The following is a 17494-nucleotide window of genomic DNA, read 5'->3' on the forward strand; positions in this document are numbered from 1 at the left end:
AAGAAAATGTTCAGAAATTAATTAGCATGATGAATGCATGACTGTGTGATGGTACGGTGAACAGTTGATTGTGCACCATGGGTGATTGTATGCTATGTGAATATATCTCAATAAAACTGAATTTTAAAAAAACACTACCTCTTAGCCATAATCACTCAGGTACATATTTTTACTATACTTTTAGAATATATAAATATACTATAGAATATACAAATGTACTTTATGTATGTATATGTATGTGCATGTATATAATAAAAACAAGATTGTTGTATATTGAAAAAAAAAAAAAAACAATGTATTCAGAATTACTATACCCACACCAATGCTAACAACAAACCTACTAAATAAACTTCAAGATTCTTTGTGATTTAGACCACGTCCCAATGAAGGTGTATGTATGCTCAGGCTAAGTAGGCTACTTGAATTAATTCTTTTTTGCGTGTAGTTAGCAATATGACATACAGTTAGCATCATTTGTTTCTGTCTATTTGCCATAAACCATTGTTTCTTTTTATCTTCTGCCTGCCTCCCTGACTGGAATGTAAGCTTTAGGAGAGTTCAAACTCCGTTTTGCCTGTTGTAGTACAGTGCCTGAAATAGTGCATGGCGACCAAAAGGTGGCCAACAAATTTGTCAAACAAACAAAAGAATGAATCAATCAATTCTCACCTTCAAGGCTGCCTCTAATCTACAGATTGAAATAATTTTTAATGTTGTCATACGTCAGATGATAACTCAATAAACAAGCTTAGTCCTTCCCACCTACTAAGAATAGACTCATTTTCATTGCCACAAGTTTTAGGACATGTACCTCAATCTTTACCAAACTTCTTATCCTTATTTCCTCTGATTATGTCAAAAAGGACATTACACAGCACTTCAAACTTGAGAATTTTTGTTTTCAATAATCTGTAATAAAATGCTGTCTTAAATAATAGGTAAAATAGACAAAAGGATTTTAAGCACAGCTCTCCATGTCATCATGTTTACTCTCATCCAGAAAAAACTAACAACAGACTATCAATCGTTAATTTCTGATCCACACTTGCCCTCACAGAAGCCCTCTACAAAAACTTGTTCACAAGCACAAGTTTTACGGGACATTAAATTAGGAGAGTACAAATGCCTCTGACCTACAGCAAACAAACATCACTCTTCTTGCTGATACATTTTTATTATCTCAAACAAAGACAGCTTAACTCATTAGCTAATTATTGTCTGAGAGCAAACAGCTCAGCAGTAACTGTAGTTCTAAAACAAAATTCACGGTGTTTGACAGAGAGTCTCCAACACACATACACAATACCAAACCATCCCACAAACAGATCAAGATCATCTATCTAATTTGGAATGCATTTTATAGCTCTACCTCCTCAAAAACTTTTTCCCTCCCTTATAATCAAACATTGTTAAGATTCTTTTATGTTTGACATTACCAACTGGTGATTACTGTAATTATTTTTCATGTTCTAATTGTTTCCTTCAAGCTATACAGCAGAGATTTTGGAGGTCTTGCTAAGTGTTCTGACAGTGCTAAAGCACTATTCTGATTAATATTTTGGCCCAAACTCCAGAAACTCCTAGCCCAGTGCTTCTCAAACTTTAATGTGCATATGAATCACCAGGGGGTCTTGTAGAAATGCAGATTTCTGATCACAGAAGGGATAGGACCTGAGACTGCACATTCCTAACAAGCTCCCCACTGATGATATGTTGCTACTCTGGAGACCCACACTTGTGTAACAAGGCCCGCCTTAGACTTCACCTCCATGAAGATGTCGGATATGTTCACCTGGATAAGAACATAAAAGTGGCTCTGAAATTTTCACAATAGACATAACTCCTGACTTCCAAGAGCTTATGGTCCGGAGAGGCCTGAAGCTCAAGAGACAAAACAGGTCTACAAAAATATAATCTAGGAATCATTTATACAGAGGCAATAGTTAAAACCACAGAAGCGGATGCTGTCTCTACACAACAAATTGTGGAATGAGAAATAGACTAAATAAAAAAACTCAGGAACAGTCCACATTTAGAGGACAGGAAAAGAAAAGAAAGCAAAAGATAAACATAAAAGAAGGATGAAAATGATGACAGTTAGCAATCTACATAAGAAAAACATTAGAATATTAGTAATAATAGTTAACAATCAAACCCAGCAATAACTGATTCTAAAAGTAACAGAGACTCTATACAGATTTGGTTTACTCTTCTGCTCCTTCTACATTTAGAAACCTTTATAGTGGCAACATGTTGATAATATCAACCTCGTGCATTAGACTGTAAGATCCTTGAGGCAGGAATCATCTCTTGCTTACCTCTATATGTCCAGCCCTATACACTGCACTTGATCTGCAAAACACATGTGCTGAATAAATAATGTACCTTTTGAATCATGTAAAAGAACAATTATTGACACTGCAGTTGAACGTCTAGTGTTCACTGCAGAAAGTGATACAAAGACTGTCACTATGATGAATAGTTTTATTTCAAGCATAGTCCAGAAAAAAGGTGGTATCTCTCCATTACACACAAAATTCAACACCCCAAACCACTCCAAACTACAACTATTTTACATTACAACAGCTTTCTGTTGAATACTTTTTTTAATACACTTGGGATAATAATGGGGCCACAAGCACAGAGAAAAGCAAACATTAAAGACTTCCTAAACCAAGGCAAGCAAGAGTACTTACTCAAGAGCTAAATCACTATAGCTCCCTCCCTCAATATCCACCCAAAAGGCCCATCCCTCAGTTAAGCACTACTGGAAGGCTTTATTAGGAACTGCAAGACCACTGTGCTGGTTTGAATCTGTTATGTACCCCATAAAAGGCCATGTTCTCTTAACCCAATCTTGTGGGGGCAGACCTATTGTGGGTAGGACCTTTTGATCAGGTTGTTTCCATAGAGATGTGACCCACCTTGAATAGGTGGGTCTTAATCCCCTTGCTGGAGTCCTCTCTGAAAGGATAAAAGGCAAAGACATTTTGGAGAGCTCAGAGAAGCTAAGTGAGACATAAGCCCAGAAACATTTTGGAGAAAACCATTTTGAAACCAGAACCCAGGATAAGGACCAGTAGACATCACTAAGTGTCCTCCCATGTGACGAGAAACACCAGATGGCATTGGCCTTTCCTCAGAAAAGGTTTTAACACTTGATGCCTTAATTTGGACATTTTCATGGCCTTAGAGCCATACATTTGCAACCTAAAAAATCCCCATTGAAAACACCAACCCATTTCTGGTATACTGCATTGTCAGCTTTAGCAAACCAGAAGAACCACTGTAGAAGAGCTAACTAAACCATGAGACCTCTCATGCTCATATGAGAACTCCAAACTATTCTGTGGGGTAGACTTTTTAACAAATAATGAGCAGCATACAAACTTAATCACAGCATAGTTAAAGCTTCTGGAAAGGGACAAAAGAAAACTCATAATAAATTATTTTAAATGCTATATACCAATACAAAAGGAATGTAAATACAGAAAACAATGAATAAATAGGTTTTAAAGAGGGGATCAAGTGTTTACCTTAGACTTTGCCTAAAGAATCAAAAGTTCCTACTCAAATATGATCATTTTAATGATTTATAAATAAGAGATCTGAAGGAATTAAACTCTACCTCAAACCACTGGTGGAAACGTAAATAACCTTAAAATATTAACTGGGTTCTTAGAACATTTCAAAAACATCTCAAAAACATTTCTAATGTGCTCATTTAAAAAAAGAAAAAAGGTACTCATTCTCATGAAATGAAAAAGCAATAGAAAAATCTTTATATAGAAAGGAGGCATTAGTAACATTTAAATACATGGTCATCCATAATTCTTTTCTGTAATGCACTTCATGGTAGTCAGCAAGTTTCATTTTCAAGCACTGATACAATTTCTTAATAAATTGGAAATCAAAAGAAATTAAGACATTTTCAGATGTAAAAAAGGAATAAAAAGCATTCTCATCTAATACTGATACTGGTCAATTCTTCCACTGGTTCTGAAATGTTGATGTGTATTTCTCTATATTCGGAATCTCAAAGCTCTTCTTAAATATATTTTGGTTGCAATTATTCTCCTCACCCATTCTGTGGCTGAGCTGGGGCAGAGGGGAAGGCCCTGTCATTCACTATTAAGAGGACAAATTTGGTAAAATCCCTACACAGGGGAATTTGAAAATTTCTAGCAAAAGTGTACATATGCACTTTTCTTTGGACCCTGCCCTCAACTCTTAGGGATTTATTATATACAAAGTAAATGCACAAGGCTATGCAGTACCATCTAAAAGAGCAGAAGACTCCATGGTGGGGCCAAAGAATGAGGTGCTGCTTGGCTGTCAAAGGAAGAAAACTACTCCCTATGAAGTGGAGAAAGTGAAACACAGCAATGTTTACAGGATGTTCTCCTTTATCTAAGAAAGGGGATACTATGAAAACACACACGTTTATATTTGTAAAAAACAATAAAAAAGATTACCTTTGGAAGTACCGGGTACCAGAGATGGAACTGGGCAGAGGGACGAGGATGGAAACCAAGACTTTTCTGAATGCATCTGGTTTCCTGGACTATGTAAATGTCTTACAGTTTAAAAACTGAAAACTTTTAATCCCTAGTATCTGTTGGAACTGATACAGATTAAAAAACTATTTAGAGATAAATCCGTTATACTGTATGGACTTCCACATATATCCCAATTAAAACAAGCCAACTATAAAAAGACATTTATGAGACAAGGGGGAAAACCTGAACACTGACTGTATAGTAAATAAAGGAAATATGGTTAGTATGATCTTTGGTATAGTGAGTAACAGTACTATAGTTATGTTTTCCTTAGAGACAAATACTGAAGTATTGGCAGGTGAAAGGAAATCAGGCTTAGGATCTGCTGTAAAATAATGGGAAAGGAGGGAGTGCATGGAAATAGGAGTTACAGAAGAAACAACCAGGATAACGGCTTGAAAATGGATAATGGATAATAGGGGCTCATTAGACTATTCCCTCAAATGGATGTTTAAAGAATTTCCATAATAAAAAGTTTTTTAATTATATCTAAGTTGAAAAGAATGCTCTTTAATGTTCAAGTGTTTGATTTATTTTATTCAGTACTACATTCTTTAGTTAAATGAGTCAATAAATGTCTTTTTTTAAAACAAAGTAGTTGGAACAGTAGCTAGGAGTGAAAGTCCAGTAATGTCTGCTATTATTATACTCAACTTTCTCGTACTAATTAGTGTCCAACTTATAGGAATTTTCTCATAATATGCCCCAGGCCCTTTCCTGGCCCACACATAAATGGCTTTGCTTCAGCCCAATACCTCTCAATCCAGCCTGATCCTCCAGTTCACCACCCTCCAGCTTCATGTGGCTCAATGAAGAACCACACAGCTTGTGCTCCATGGTTAAGCGTAACAGATCATTTGCGTCTTTCATGTTTACTTTTACATTTGTTTTTCATGTCTGTGTCTCCCTTGCTATCTAAACAAGAAGCTGCAAAAAGGCTGAATTCAGTCCACGTATTTTGTATGGCCTGCAGTGTTCCTTTTTTAATTGTTTGTATTTGTTTCTAATATTTAAGTCAGAATAATTCCCATAAAAAAATTCTAAATTTCAAGCTTTCTTCCCCATAGGAAAGATCTGGTAATACCAGCTGGAGCTAAGAAGCAAGTAGCCTATGCTGGGTGAGGTGGGCCCTCTCCAGTCACCAGTCCACGCCTAAGCTACCTTATTAACTTCTGGTCCGTACCCAACCCCCGTCACCATCTGCATTGAGTGCCAGGACTGAAAAAGACAGAGAACCAGGCCATTAAGTGCTTTAATATACAGGAATGCACAGAAGGGCACCAAAATGGAGCCACTTCTTTACCAAGTCAACAAATACTGAACATTTATTATGTACCAAACACGGGGTCTGGTCTTATGGTTTCAACGTGAGGGAAAATAGGTGAGATGTGTCTCGCCTTTATGGAACTTTTAGTCCAGAGGAGGAGAAATGCAGTAATTAAAAGGCATGCAAGTAAGGGAACACACACAATTGCAGGAAGGCATCAAGTGAGGGCCACACAGTACCCTGAGGGTCTATGATGAGGGAGTATGACCTAAAATGGAAGAATCAGCACCACTTCCAAGAGTAAAGATCCATTCACTCCCTCAGCAGATACACACTGAGCATCTACCATGTGCAGGCACAGTACTGAAGCTAAAAACACAATGAAGAACAAAACAGACTTTGTCCCTGTCCTCAGAGAGTTCACTATCTTGTGAGAAAAAAACAGCAACATACAAACTTAATTACAAATAGTACTCATGAAGGAAAAGAGAATCATAAGGTAGGAAAACCTGGTAAACTACACTTAAACAGGGTGTTTCAGGAAAAGAGAATCATAAGGTAGGGAAACCTGGTAAACTACACTTAAACAGGGTGTTTCAGGAAAAGAGAATCATAAGGTAGGGAAACCTGGTAAACTACACTTAAACAGGGTGTTTCAGGGAAGGCTTCTCTGAGGAGTTAACAAGATGCGACCTATAGGATGAAAAGGAGCAAGCCATGTAATGATGGGGAGAACGGAGTGGAAGGAAGGAGGCATTCCAAGCAATCTCTGAAAAATTAAAGTACTTGGAATGATAGAGGAGAGTATGGCCAGAGCATGGTGAGCAAGAAGAGCATGCAGAGACGTGAAGAGGAAAGCAGTAGTGGGGTAAGCCAGACAATATGCAGGTATGGAACCTGGATTGTATTCAAATTCTAATGTTACTGACATACTGAAGTAGAAGAGTAGCATCATTCATTAACCATTTAAAAAAAAAAAAAAATCACTCTGGCTACCACATAAAAGATACACTAGAAGCACAGATAATAGTAATATCTAAAGAATGGGTAGGCGCTAACTAACAAAGCAAGGAGATGAGAATGCATTCCAGGATGAGACAGGCTCTGAAGACTCTTGAAGAACTGGAAGACTACAGTGGGTGAAGTGCCAAGAAACAAACCAAAAGTGGATGCTGGGACAAATCAATAACCTCACCTTCTACTTTAAGAAAGCAGAAAAACGAGAAAGTAGAAATTAGAAAAAGAAGAGAATTAATGCCCAAGCAAGCAAAAGAAAGAAAACATTAAAGAGAAGAAATTATGAAATCGAGAATTAAAAAAATCAACAAAACCCAAAGTCATTTATTTAAAAAAAAAATCAACAAAATCGACAAAACTTTAGTTAGACTGGTTCAAGAAAAAATGAGCAGATTCAAATCAGGAATGAAAGAGGAGCCATCGCTACTGACCTTACAGAAATAACGATTACAAAGGAGTACTAAGAACAACAACAGGCCAACAAACTAAAATAACTTTGATGAAGTAGACAAAGAATACCAAATCTAACTCAAGAAAAAACAGAAAATCTAAAAAGATCTACAACAAGTAAAGAGATCAAATTAGTAAATTAAAAATTTCCCAAAAAAAAAAAAGCCTAAGCCCAGATGGCTTCACTGGGAAACTACCAAACATTTAAAGGCAAATTAATACCAATTCTTCACAAACTCTTCCAGAAAACAGAAGAGGAGGGAACACTTCCCAACTCATTGTGTGAGATCACTATTCTAATACACAACTTGACAAAGGCGTAACAAGAAAACTACAAATATCCCTTATAAATACAGATGCAAAATACCAGCAAACTGAATCCAACATTTTAAAAAGATTACACACAATAATCAAGTGAGACTTGTTGTAGGAATGCAAGGTTAACTAATGAAACACAATTAATGCAACAGCAATGAATGTAATACACCATATAAAAAGAACAAAAGATTAAAACCACATGACCATCTCAGGAGATACAGAAAAAGCATTTGACAAAAGTCAGCACTCTTTCACAATAACAACATTCGACAAACTAGGAATAAAAGGAAGCTTCCTCAATGGATAAAAGGCTTCCATGAACAACCCATTGCTAATGCCATACTTAATAATGAACACTGAATGCTTTCCCCCTAAGATCAGGAACTACACAAGATGTCCACTCTTGCCACTTCTATTCAAGTCTGAAATGGAGTTCCTAGCCAGGGTAACTGGGAATGAGAAAGAAAGAAAAGACATACAGATTGGGAAGGAAGATGTTAAACTACCTCAATCTGCATATGACATAATCTGGTATACAGAAAGTTCTAAGCAATCCACTAAAAAAAAAAAAATTGGAATTAATAAACAAGTTCAGAAGCATTGCAAGATACAAGATCAATATACAAAAATCAACTGAGTTTCTACACACCAACAATGAAAAATTCAGAAATGAAATTAAGAAAATTCCATTTGCAATAGCATACAGAAGAAATAAATACTTAGGAATAAGTTTAATAAAACTTATACAAGACTTGTACACTGAAAACTATAAAACATTGTTGAATGGAAAATATCCAGTGTTCATGGATTGGAAAACATAATATTGTTAAAATGGCAATATTCTCCAAATTGATCTACTTATTCAAAGCAATCCTATCAAAATCCCAGTTGGCCTGTTTACAAAACAATAGTATACTTTGAATTTTATGGTATGTGAATTATAGCTCAATAAACCTGTTTATCTGGACTTCTGCCTCTCTTAGCCTCTCTCGCTTAGCTCCTGTGCATCCTTGCTTGTTTCCCAGGGCGTTTCTCTCTAAGTGTCTGGGGGTCCTCTCTTAGCTTCTCTGGGGCAAACTCTGGGCTTCATCTCTAGGTTTAGCATCTCCAAACGTCTTTCTGTCTGCATCTCCAAGCATCTGGGTCTGTGCCAGCGCCTGAGCTCTCTTAAGGTCTCCAGTAAACTAACCAAGACCCACCTTAAATGGGCAGGGTCACATCTCCAGGGAAACAACCTAATCAAAAGATCCCACCCATAATAAGTCTACCCCCCGCCAAGACTGCATTAAAGAACACAGTCTTCCTGGGGTACATAACAGTTTCTGCGGTCGGGGTTACTGCTTCTAGGGGGAGTGGCGGCCGGTAGCCGAGCCCTCAGCTCTCGGGGCTGCTTAAAGGTTACCGGCGGCGGGGGCTCTTTCCCGGAGGCGAGGGCGAGGCGGAGGACGTTGGCCAGAGTCCTCGGCGAGAGGCGTGCAAGGAGGGCGGCGATAAGGACAAAAACACTCTTCATCCAGTAGGGGTATGCGCCAAAGAGATTTATTCAGGGGTGATTACAGGTTATATAGGCTGGTAAGAGGGGCAGGGCTGGAAAGGAGGTGAAGTAGCCTAAAATGGCAATATTGAAGGGAGAGGGGCTAGGATTGGTTCTGAGAGGATTCAGGAGCCGTTGCAGCGGGCGGGGGTTGTTTGGGCCACGGTGCATGCGCACTGGCAGTGGCAGGAGTGGCCTTGGCACCAGGGAGCGAGTGGGTAAGATAAGGAAGTGGGGAAAGGGCAGTTGGGAGAAAGGCGGTTTCCTCCGGCAAGCCTCCCCTGCCAGTGGCATTTTGGGTGAGGAAAAGGGAGCTGCCTTGACCTCGCTCCTCAGGCTCGGGGGGGCTGCAGAGGGCACTCACGCCCGTACCTACTACCCTCCCCAGGGGGTGATATCAAGTCCCCTGGCCCAGGCCTGGTAAGTCGAGGCACAAGCTCAGACACCCGCAATTCCCCTTTCTTTTCTAATTAGAGGAAGAGGCTTTACCGGAGAGGTCCGCTAAGGGTGAGGGAAGGGGGAGGTAAGGGAAGGGAAAAAGGGGTTGACGGTGGCTCAGCGAGGCTGGAGCTTAGTGTTGGTGTGGTGCCCGGGCGCTTGACAATGGCTCCGCTGCAGCGGGCTGGGAGAAGGTGAGGGGTTTAAAGTTCAGGGGTTTAAAGTTCAGGGGTTTAAAGTTCAGGGGTTCAGAGAAGCTGGAACTCGAGGTGAGAGCGATGTTCAGGTGATTGAGAAGGGCCTCGCGGTCGGCGGGTTGACCGGTGGCGTTGAGGTCGCGGAAGGTTGGCTGTCATCTTGGAGTGGGGGGCGTCAGAGGTGGCGAGTCGCTGATACTGGATTTGCACGAACGAGGAAAAAATGGCATCTGTTTGTTTTCTTACAAGCTGGACAATTTTGCGGATGAGGCAGGGTCCTAAGATGAGAGCTAGAATAATTATTAATAGGGGGCCAAGAAAAGGAAGGATGTATGGGAGGATGGGAGTGAAAAAACTGGACCAATAACTGGTGGCTTCACGATCTCTTTTACGCTTTTCCAGTCCCTCTCGGACCCTTCTCAGGCTGTCCTCGACGAGACCTGTGGAATTGGCATAAACACAGCACTCTTCTCCTAGGGCGGCGCAGAGGCCTCCTTCTTTGAGGAGGAGAAGGTCAAGACCTCGGCGGTTTTGGAGCACGACTTCAGAGAGGGAATTGACAGAATTTTTTAGATGGTAAATAGCGTTTTGTAGGTGACGAATGTCCTCGTCAACAGCCGCCCTGAGGTGAGTTAGGGCGGAGCCTTGACTGGCTAACGCAGCGATTCCGGTGCCAGCGCCGGCAAGACCTAGGAGGGAGGCAATTGTAAGGACGGTGATGGGCTCTCGCTTTTGCAGAAGGGCAGGAGCTGCAGTTCTTTCCAGACGGAGGAAGAAGTCTTCTTCGCTGTGGTATAAGACCCTAGGGATAAGGACAATTAGGAGGCAAGTTTCTTTATATTCGCTGATGATATTCGTGCTGAGACAGGGGGTAAGTCCTGTAGAGGAGCAGAGCCATTGGGAGGAGTTATGAGGAATGAGAAATTTTGCAGAGCTGCTGGGAGATGAGTAGCTGGCACAGGCAGTGAGGTCGGGAGAGTTACTGGAGCGAGGACGGACGCACTTTCCCGTATAGGAGACTGAATGAAAGGTTAGGGGGACGGCAGAGGTATTCCAATTGCATTCCGAGGGGCTGTCTTCTGTGCTTTCTGAAAAGGAGAGGTTGGAGGCAACGGGCTCGTACAGTGAGGAAGAGGTGGAGAGGCAGAGCCAGCAGGAGGAGGTAAAATTGGGGTTGGAGGAGTTCACTGAGGCAAAGGCGGCTTGGATGAGGCTGAGGAGGGGAGAGGAATAACGAGAAGGGGGCAGAGGAAGCTGGGGTGGTGGGGTTGGCGATGCGCTGTTTGCAGCTGAGGTGCGGCTGGTTGCTGCTGTGGAAAAAAGGGGGTTAATGACTTGGTTGGGACTTATGCCAGAGGGTGTTTTTAAAGCAGTATTTAGGTTTGGTTGGTTTACAGCCTCCTTTTTTATTAGAATAAGTGATTTTCGGTTGGCTCCTTTCTTATAGATTCTGAAGCCTCAAGTTTGACCGAGTAACTAGGAGGGATCAGTGGGGAGCTGCACTGTAAGATTAAGATGTGTGCAGGATCCCTTACTTTCTTGGCGGAGCCAGTTAACAGTAGGGAGTTTGCACCCTGTAGGGGCCCACTTTAAGGAAAGGTAATGATTAGGAACAGGAGGCTTCCAATTAGTGGCTAATGTTTCACACCCCCAGTATGCACAGTAGTACTCGTTGGGGGAATTGCAGTACGATTTTCCAGGATTTGAGGATGGGCACATGTAATATTGGGCCTGGGGATCACTTACCTTTTGAGCGCAGGTTTCTTCGACTCTGGAGACAAAGGTGGCGAAGGCTTACTCGGCTCCTGGAAGAGCTTGGTGAATTTATTAGGCCGACAGGCAGAGTAATTGGCAAATGCTCGTAAGGCGATTTCCCAAAGGATAGGCCAAAAGGTGGCAGGTGCATTAATATAAGCAGACGCATTTAGAAACGCTTCCGTGCCCAAATAGGCTTTGGGGGGATGATAGACTCCAATGGCTGCATCTTGCTCACTTTGCTTAGCTGCTTCTGCCTGGAAGTGAGCACGCCAGTCAACAAACTGACCGGGGTTAAAAATTGAACGGGCAAGCGAGGCCCAGTCTTGGGGGATGCAATAGTTCATGGCGAGATCCTGTAGTATTTGGGAAGCATATGGGCTACCTAACCCGTCCTCCTTGACGGCCTTGCGAAGCTGCTTGATAGTATCTAAGTCAATGGGATACCAGTCATGCGGCCTCTGTGGGGTGGGGGCAAGGTTAAGAGGAAAACAGCGAAAAGCACGAGAGAAAGGAGGACACGCTTGCAGAGGGCTTGGCGCGGGAGTGGGGGTAGGGGGAGCGTTGCCCCAAGGGTTGCCTTGAGGTGCTGAAGGCAGCCAGGGGTTGTTAGTCGGCAGGGTGGAAGGAGCGGCGGCAGCTGCCGGTAGCGGCTCCGAAGGGGAGCTCGCCGGAGGGAGAGGCGGGAGTGGGAGGCCCCAAGCGTCGCAAGATGGCGGCGCGGTGGGCGTGGCTAAGACACAAGATGGTGGATCAGCCCCGCCCTGTGAAAGGGTGGGGCCCAAGGCATAAGATGGTGGACTAGCTCCGCCCTGTGGAAGGGCGGGGTAAAGCGTATGCGGTTTCCGGCCCAGCTTAGGGCTGATGTCATCACCAGAGCATTTCCTCCCCTCGATGGAAGAAGAAGGAGGAAGTTCGCCATCTTGGCGTGGCGCAGTGTTATTTTGCTTTTTGGGAGTCACCTCGAGCGCGTTGTTAATCTGCTCGACTAAGGACTCCGTGTCCGAGTCATGATTTGAATTAGTATCGCTATCTGAGTCTGTTGGCTGGGTTGATAGGGCCTCTTTGGATTTAACGGGGCCTCTATCAGGGGGGAGGGAGCCTTGAAGGCAGGAGCGGATGGTTATCAAGGTGGGGAGCAAGCCGGGAGGGAAACGCTTGCTCTCATGTTCCATGGCATTAGTGACTCGATCAATAAGGCGATCATAAGTAACAGGGTCCCAAAGATGGCAAGTGGTGAGCCATGGGTTAAAGGGCAGCAGGAGATCCCAGTATATCTGCAGCTGCCGGACAGACACTTTACAGCTATGCGTATCTAGGAGACCCGCTAGAGCACGAACTTGAGGTGCCTGACATGTAGATATACGATTACCCATAGCTGAGGGGAGAGGAGGGGGAGTTGTTCCCGAGCCGGGCCGGCCGGCTGGCAGGGAGGAGAAGGAGGAGTAGTTTATCGAGCAGAGAGAATGAGATAAACTGTGGCTGCAAGGCCGAAGGAGACGGCGAGAGCGGAAAGCAGTGCCCTTTGGCAACGAGAGCAGTCAGGGGGGGCAGTTGCAAAGAGGCACACGGCACCAAATGAGGAAATAAAGATACAAAGAACTACAGCAAAGTAATGGAGGGGAAGAGGGAGAGTGTTAGGAGGAACGGGGGTCATAGAAGTGCGCATACAAGAGGACGAAGAGAGCGTGGGGGAAGGGAGGAGTTCCTACTGGATGAAGAGAGCGTGGGGGAAGGGAGGAGCGGCTTCGGAGCAAGGAACCTCACACGGCTCCGGAAGCGGCGAGGGAGAGGCGGCCCTACCTTGCAGGCGAGGAAACGGGAAGCTGGAGGGGCGTCCGGGCGAGCGAGTGACCTGCCAAACTGTCGTGTGGAGACGTTCCTCACACGGGGCACCAGTTGCGGTCGGGGTTACTGCTTCTAGGGGGAGTGGCGGCCGGTAGCCGAGCCCTCAGCTCTCGGGGCTGCTTAAAGGTTACCGGCGGCGGGGGCTCTTTCCCGGAGGCGAGGGCGAGGCGGAGGACGTTGGCCAGAGTCCTCGGCGAGAGGCGTGCAAGGAGGGCGGCGATAAGGACAAAAACACTCTTCATCCAGTAGGGGTATGCGCCAAAGAGATTTATTCAGGGGTGATTACAGGTTATATAGGCTGGTAAGAGGGGCAGGGCTGGAAAGGAGGTGAAGTAGCCTAAAATGGCAATATTGAAGGGAGAGGGGCTAGGATTGGTTCTGAGAGGATTCAGGAGCCGTTGCAGCGGGCGGGGGTTGTTTGGGCCACGGTGCATGCGCACTGGCGGTGGCAGGAGTGGCCTTGGCACCAGGGAGCGAGTGGGTAAGATAAGGAAGTGGGGAAAGGGCAGTTGGGAGAAAGGCGGTTTCCTCCGGCAAGCCTCCCCTGCCAGTGGCATTTTGGGTGAGGAAAAGGGAGCTGCCTTGACCTCGCTCCTCAGGCTCGGGGGGGCTGCAGAGGGCACTCACGCCCGTACCTACTACCCTCCCCAGGGGGTGATATCAAGTCCCCTGGCCCAGGCCTGGTAAGTCGAGGCACAAGCTCAGACACCCGCAGTTTCAAACTGGCACAGTATGTGTATGTATGTATCTATATATGTATACGTGTGTGTATTTATAGAGATACAGATATATGAAAGGAATTGACCTGTTACAAAGGAAAGCAAGTGAATGTAGGGAGACCAGTTAGCCAACCTCTGCACTTGTCCACTTGATAGATGATGCTTCTAGTAAAGAAGAACATGGAGAAAAGTAGAAAGACTTCAAGACAATGAAGAAGACTTGATAAACTAGATGTAAAGAATGAGGAAAGAGCAGGTATCAAGGATGATTTGCATTACTTATTTGCTCTACTTTCACCAGAATTTATTAAGGCTTGTTTCACAAAGCTGATCTTTTAAATGGGTCACAATTTTGCGCAGAAGCTTGCCAGACCCTGAGGGGAGGGTCCAGGGTGTCATTCCAGGAAGTGAGTGCAAACAGGAAAAGGAAAAGGCTAGGTACAGCTGAAGGGGTAATGGGACAGACTGTGAAGGCCAGATAGCTGTGAAGGTCTTGCAGGCAATAGGATGCCAAACAGAGGTTTTTCAGAGAAGTGATTCTTGGCTTTTAAAAAAGGAACCCCAGCACGAGTGTGAAGAATAAACCAGGAAGGGGAATGACTGAAAGCCAGGAGACCTAGAAAGGAGGTTGCTGCAGCAGATCAAAAGAGATTTTTGAAAACCACAACAGGACTGCTACTCTAAAACTGTGACTAAGTTAGACAAAAATACAAGAATATAAAGCACTGAAGTAACGTGGTTAGGTAACTGCCTCTGCAACAAACTGCAAATATGGAACCCAGACACAGAGGGCTGCACTTACCCCACCAGTTAAAGAGGCCTGAAGGGCAGTAAGTGCATACTATGGGGCTCCTCTGACCTTGAAGAGTTCTCATGTTCCTTGGGGACTGCTGATACCACAAAATTTGGGGCTCATCTCTATGAAAAACAAAGAAGGTACCAGGGAGACTCCTTCACCTGTGGTAACTTGACCTCATGTTTTACTTATGGCTGGTTCCACAGTAAAGCAAAGCAATGTTAGCCAAGTTTAAGTCCTCATTCTTCCCAATCCTCAAAGAAGGATGGGTCAATCTTCCTAAGAAACCATGGTGTCCGAGTAGCTGATTTTTACATTTCAGAGACCTGAAAACATTTGAGTTTATTAAATTGTCTTCTATGCTCTAATTTCTTCTCTTTCGATCCATTAGGATCCTAACTTATGGACTTTCCAGGCATTCTAGGCAAATTTACCTTCAGTTTACATTTACACAAATCATAAAGACAAAAAAATACAAAATATGGTGCTTACTAGCTGTAGTTGCAGTCCCTTTGTATCTAATGTACTGTTGGTATGCCTAATGTAACTGAAATCCCAACAGGAATAAATTGACTATGCTTAGCCAAAACACTATGGCACTCACCGCTTTAATCGCTCCAGTGCCAAGCTACCCCTGCAGCTGAATTTCTCAATAGTTTGCCTCTCATCCCACACTACACCCACATCTGCCTTACATTATTTCCCAAATACACTACAAACATTCATATATCCATGCTCTTTTCCGGAATAATAAACAAACAAATAAGGAATGAAATAATTCTTCATACTCCTGAGCAGTGAATATAAGCCAGATATTAAATGGGTTATTTGTATTAACAATCTCATCCAGTCCACAACAACCCTATATAGTAGGTATCATTTCCCTATTTCACATATGAGAAACTTGAGGCACAGAGAAATGTGCCCCCAAACCCTCACTAATGTCAAGTTCCATTGCCTCGGAAACATGAAACCCTAACTTAAATCTCAAAACCTCCTCTCTCAAATCTTCCAACTTCCCCAAATGTACTGACTATATCCCGGGACTACAACCCTTTGCTCTCACCAAGGTTTTTAAGTTAACATAGCCTATTGATCGCAAGTATCTTCCTCCTACTATGAGCTCCTTGAAGACAGGAATCATGACTTATACAGGTTACTCGTTTGAGCTTAACAGATTATAGATCCTCAATAAATGTTTGTCAAAAGCATCGGGCATTCCCATGGCCAGATGCTATTCCATCTTTCACAATCCCTCTAGCTTTCCCCAACCCTGCATGTGAAAGAAATTGAGGCTTCATCATTATTCCCTCTGAATCTTACCCTCTTTCATAGCTCTTCCTCCCACTCTACTTTTTATTTATGCATCTGTCTCCTCCCATTGTAGGTAGCTCAAGGGCAAAACCATCATTATTCACATTTGTGTCCCCCGAGCTTAGCAAGGTGACCGAGAGACAAGAAATGCTCAAAAATGTTTAACAGAAAGTGGAACAGTCCCCCAAATCTAACAACTTTCTAGGATACGATGGACAAGAGGAATAATTATTATAGCTTTAAACTCCTTTAGATTTCTCAGAATAATGCGCATTCGCACCGCAGCTTCTAAAACACTGATATCTGCGTTGGCAGAAAGCAATTACAGTTTGGACAAAAACTGGAGGCAAATATTAGCTATCCAGTTTATTGACCTTGGCTCGTCTGGAGATGAGGACATAAGTTGCATTTATTTCTTCCGTGCTGAATGAGACCACATTGCAGGTAAGCTGCTCTCCACTACATATTCAAACATTAAAAGCACTAAATAAGGCGTATTTTGAAAATGTCAATATTGGGGGTTGGATCCGGGACAAGGGGGGCCGTTGGGCTCCGCAAACCCGCCTGACCCAGACCCCATGTCCGGTCAACAGGCAGTGACGTAAGCCCAGACGCTACTGATCGCGCGACCCCAGTCTTAAGGGCCTGGAGCTCAGCAAAGACGCCCCCACGTCCCCGCACCTCACCTCTATTTTCCTCCTCCAGGTACCGCAGCCGCAGCTCATCCTCCGCCTTCACCTCAGAGCTGTAGCCCCTCCTGGGGGCGGCCCCGACGGCCGCACGCGTCCAGCCCCGGGCGCAGATCACCGGTCCGACCCGCAAGCTCGTCGCGAAGCCGGGCAACCCCAGTCCCAGGCCCAGTCGCGTGCAGCAAGCGGCGACCAAGCGGGTACCGCCGGCTTGCAAAGCCCCCAATGGCCCGGCCGTCGCCGCCGCCGCAGCCGCCATGTTGTCTGTTTACGGCGTGGGCCTGCGACTGCGGCTCCGCCCCCGCCTGCCCGCCGTCGCCGCCGCGCGCACGCCCGCGGGTCTGGGAGCGCGGGCTCGAGCGCGGTGTTCCTTGTCCAGAGCTGGCGCCAGGCCACGCCCCCTCTCAGCCACGCCCCTCCCAGGCACCGCCCCTTACGCAACATTCCCGCCGAGGTCCCGCGCCACCCCACCCCACCGCCCCAGCCCTGCGGCACTCCTGCGGGTGTCTCCCGGCGAGCGTCGATGCGCATTGCACCCGGGTGCTGGGACTGGGCGGAACTGCTGGTGCGGAGGGGGTGGTCATACCCAATTG

At 44.4% G+C, this 17494-nt stretch overlaps 1 protein-coding gene across 3 annotated transcripts in view; it reads right to left on the bottom strand.

Moving 5' to 3' along the window:
- AUH (AU RNA binding methylglutaconyl-CoA hydratase) overlaps positions 1-17222 on the bottom strand; it is a 178456-nt gene extending 161234 nt beyond the window's left edge. The window contains exon 1 of one of the 3 annotated variants that reach the window (XM_037798436.1): positions 16899-17222. In XM_037798436.1, coding sequence (XP_037654364.1) covers positions 16899-17160 — 262 coding nt within the window. In that variant the 5' untranslated portion in view covers positions 17161-17222. The remainder of the gene's footprint in view (positions 1-16898) is intronic. The other 2 variants (XM_037798437.1, XM_037798435.1) reach the window with 2 other exon arrangements.
- Between the last annotated feature and the right edge of the window lie 272 nt (positions 17223-17494).

This window comes from Choloepus didactylus, chromosome 10, assembly GCF_015220235.1.
Source record: "Choloepus didactylus isolate mChoDid1 chromosome 10, mChoDid1.pri, whole genome shotgun sequence".
In the NCBI taxonomy this organism is placed as follows: Eukaryota; Metazoa; Chordata; class Mammalia; order Pilosa; family Megalonychidae; genus Choloepus; species Choloepus didactylus.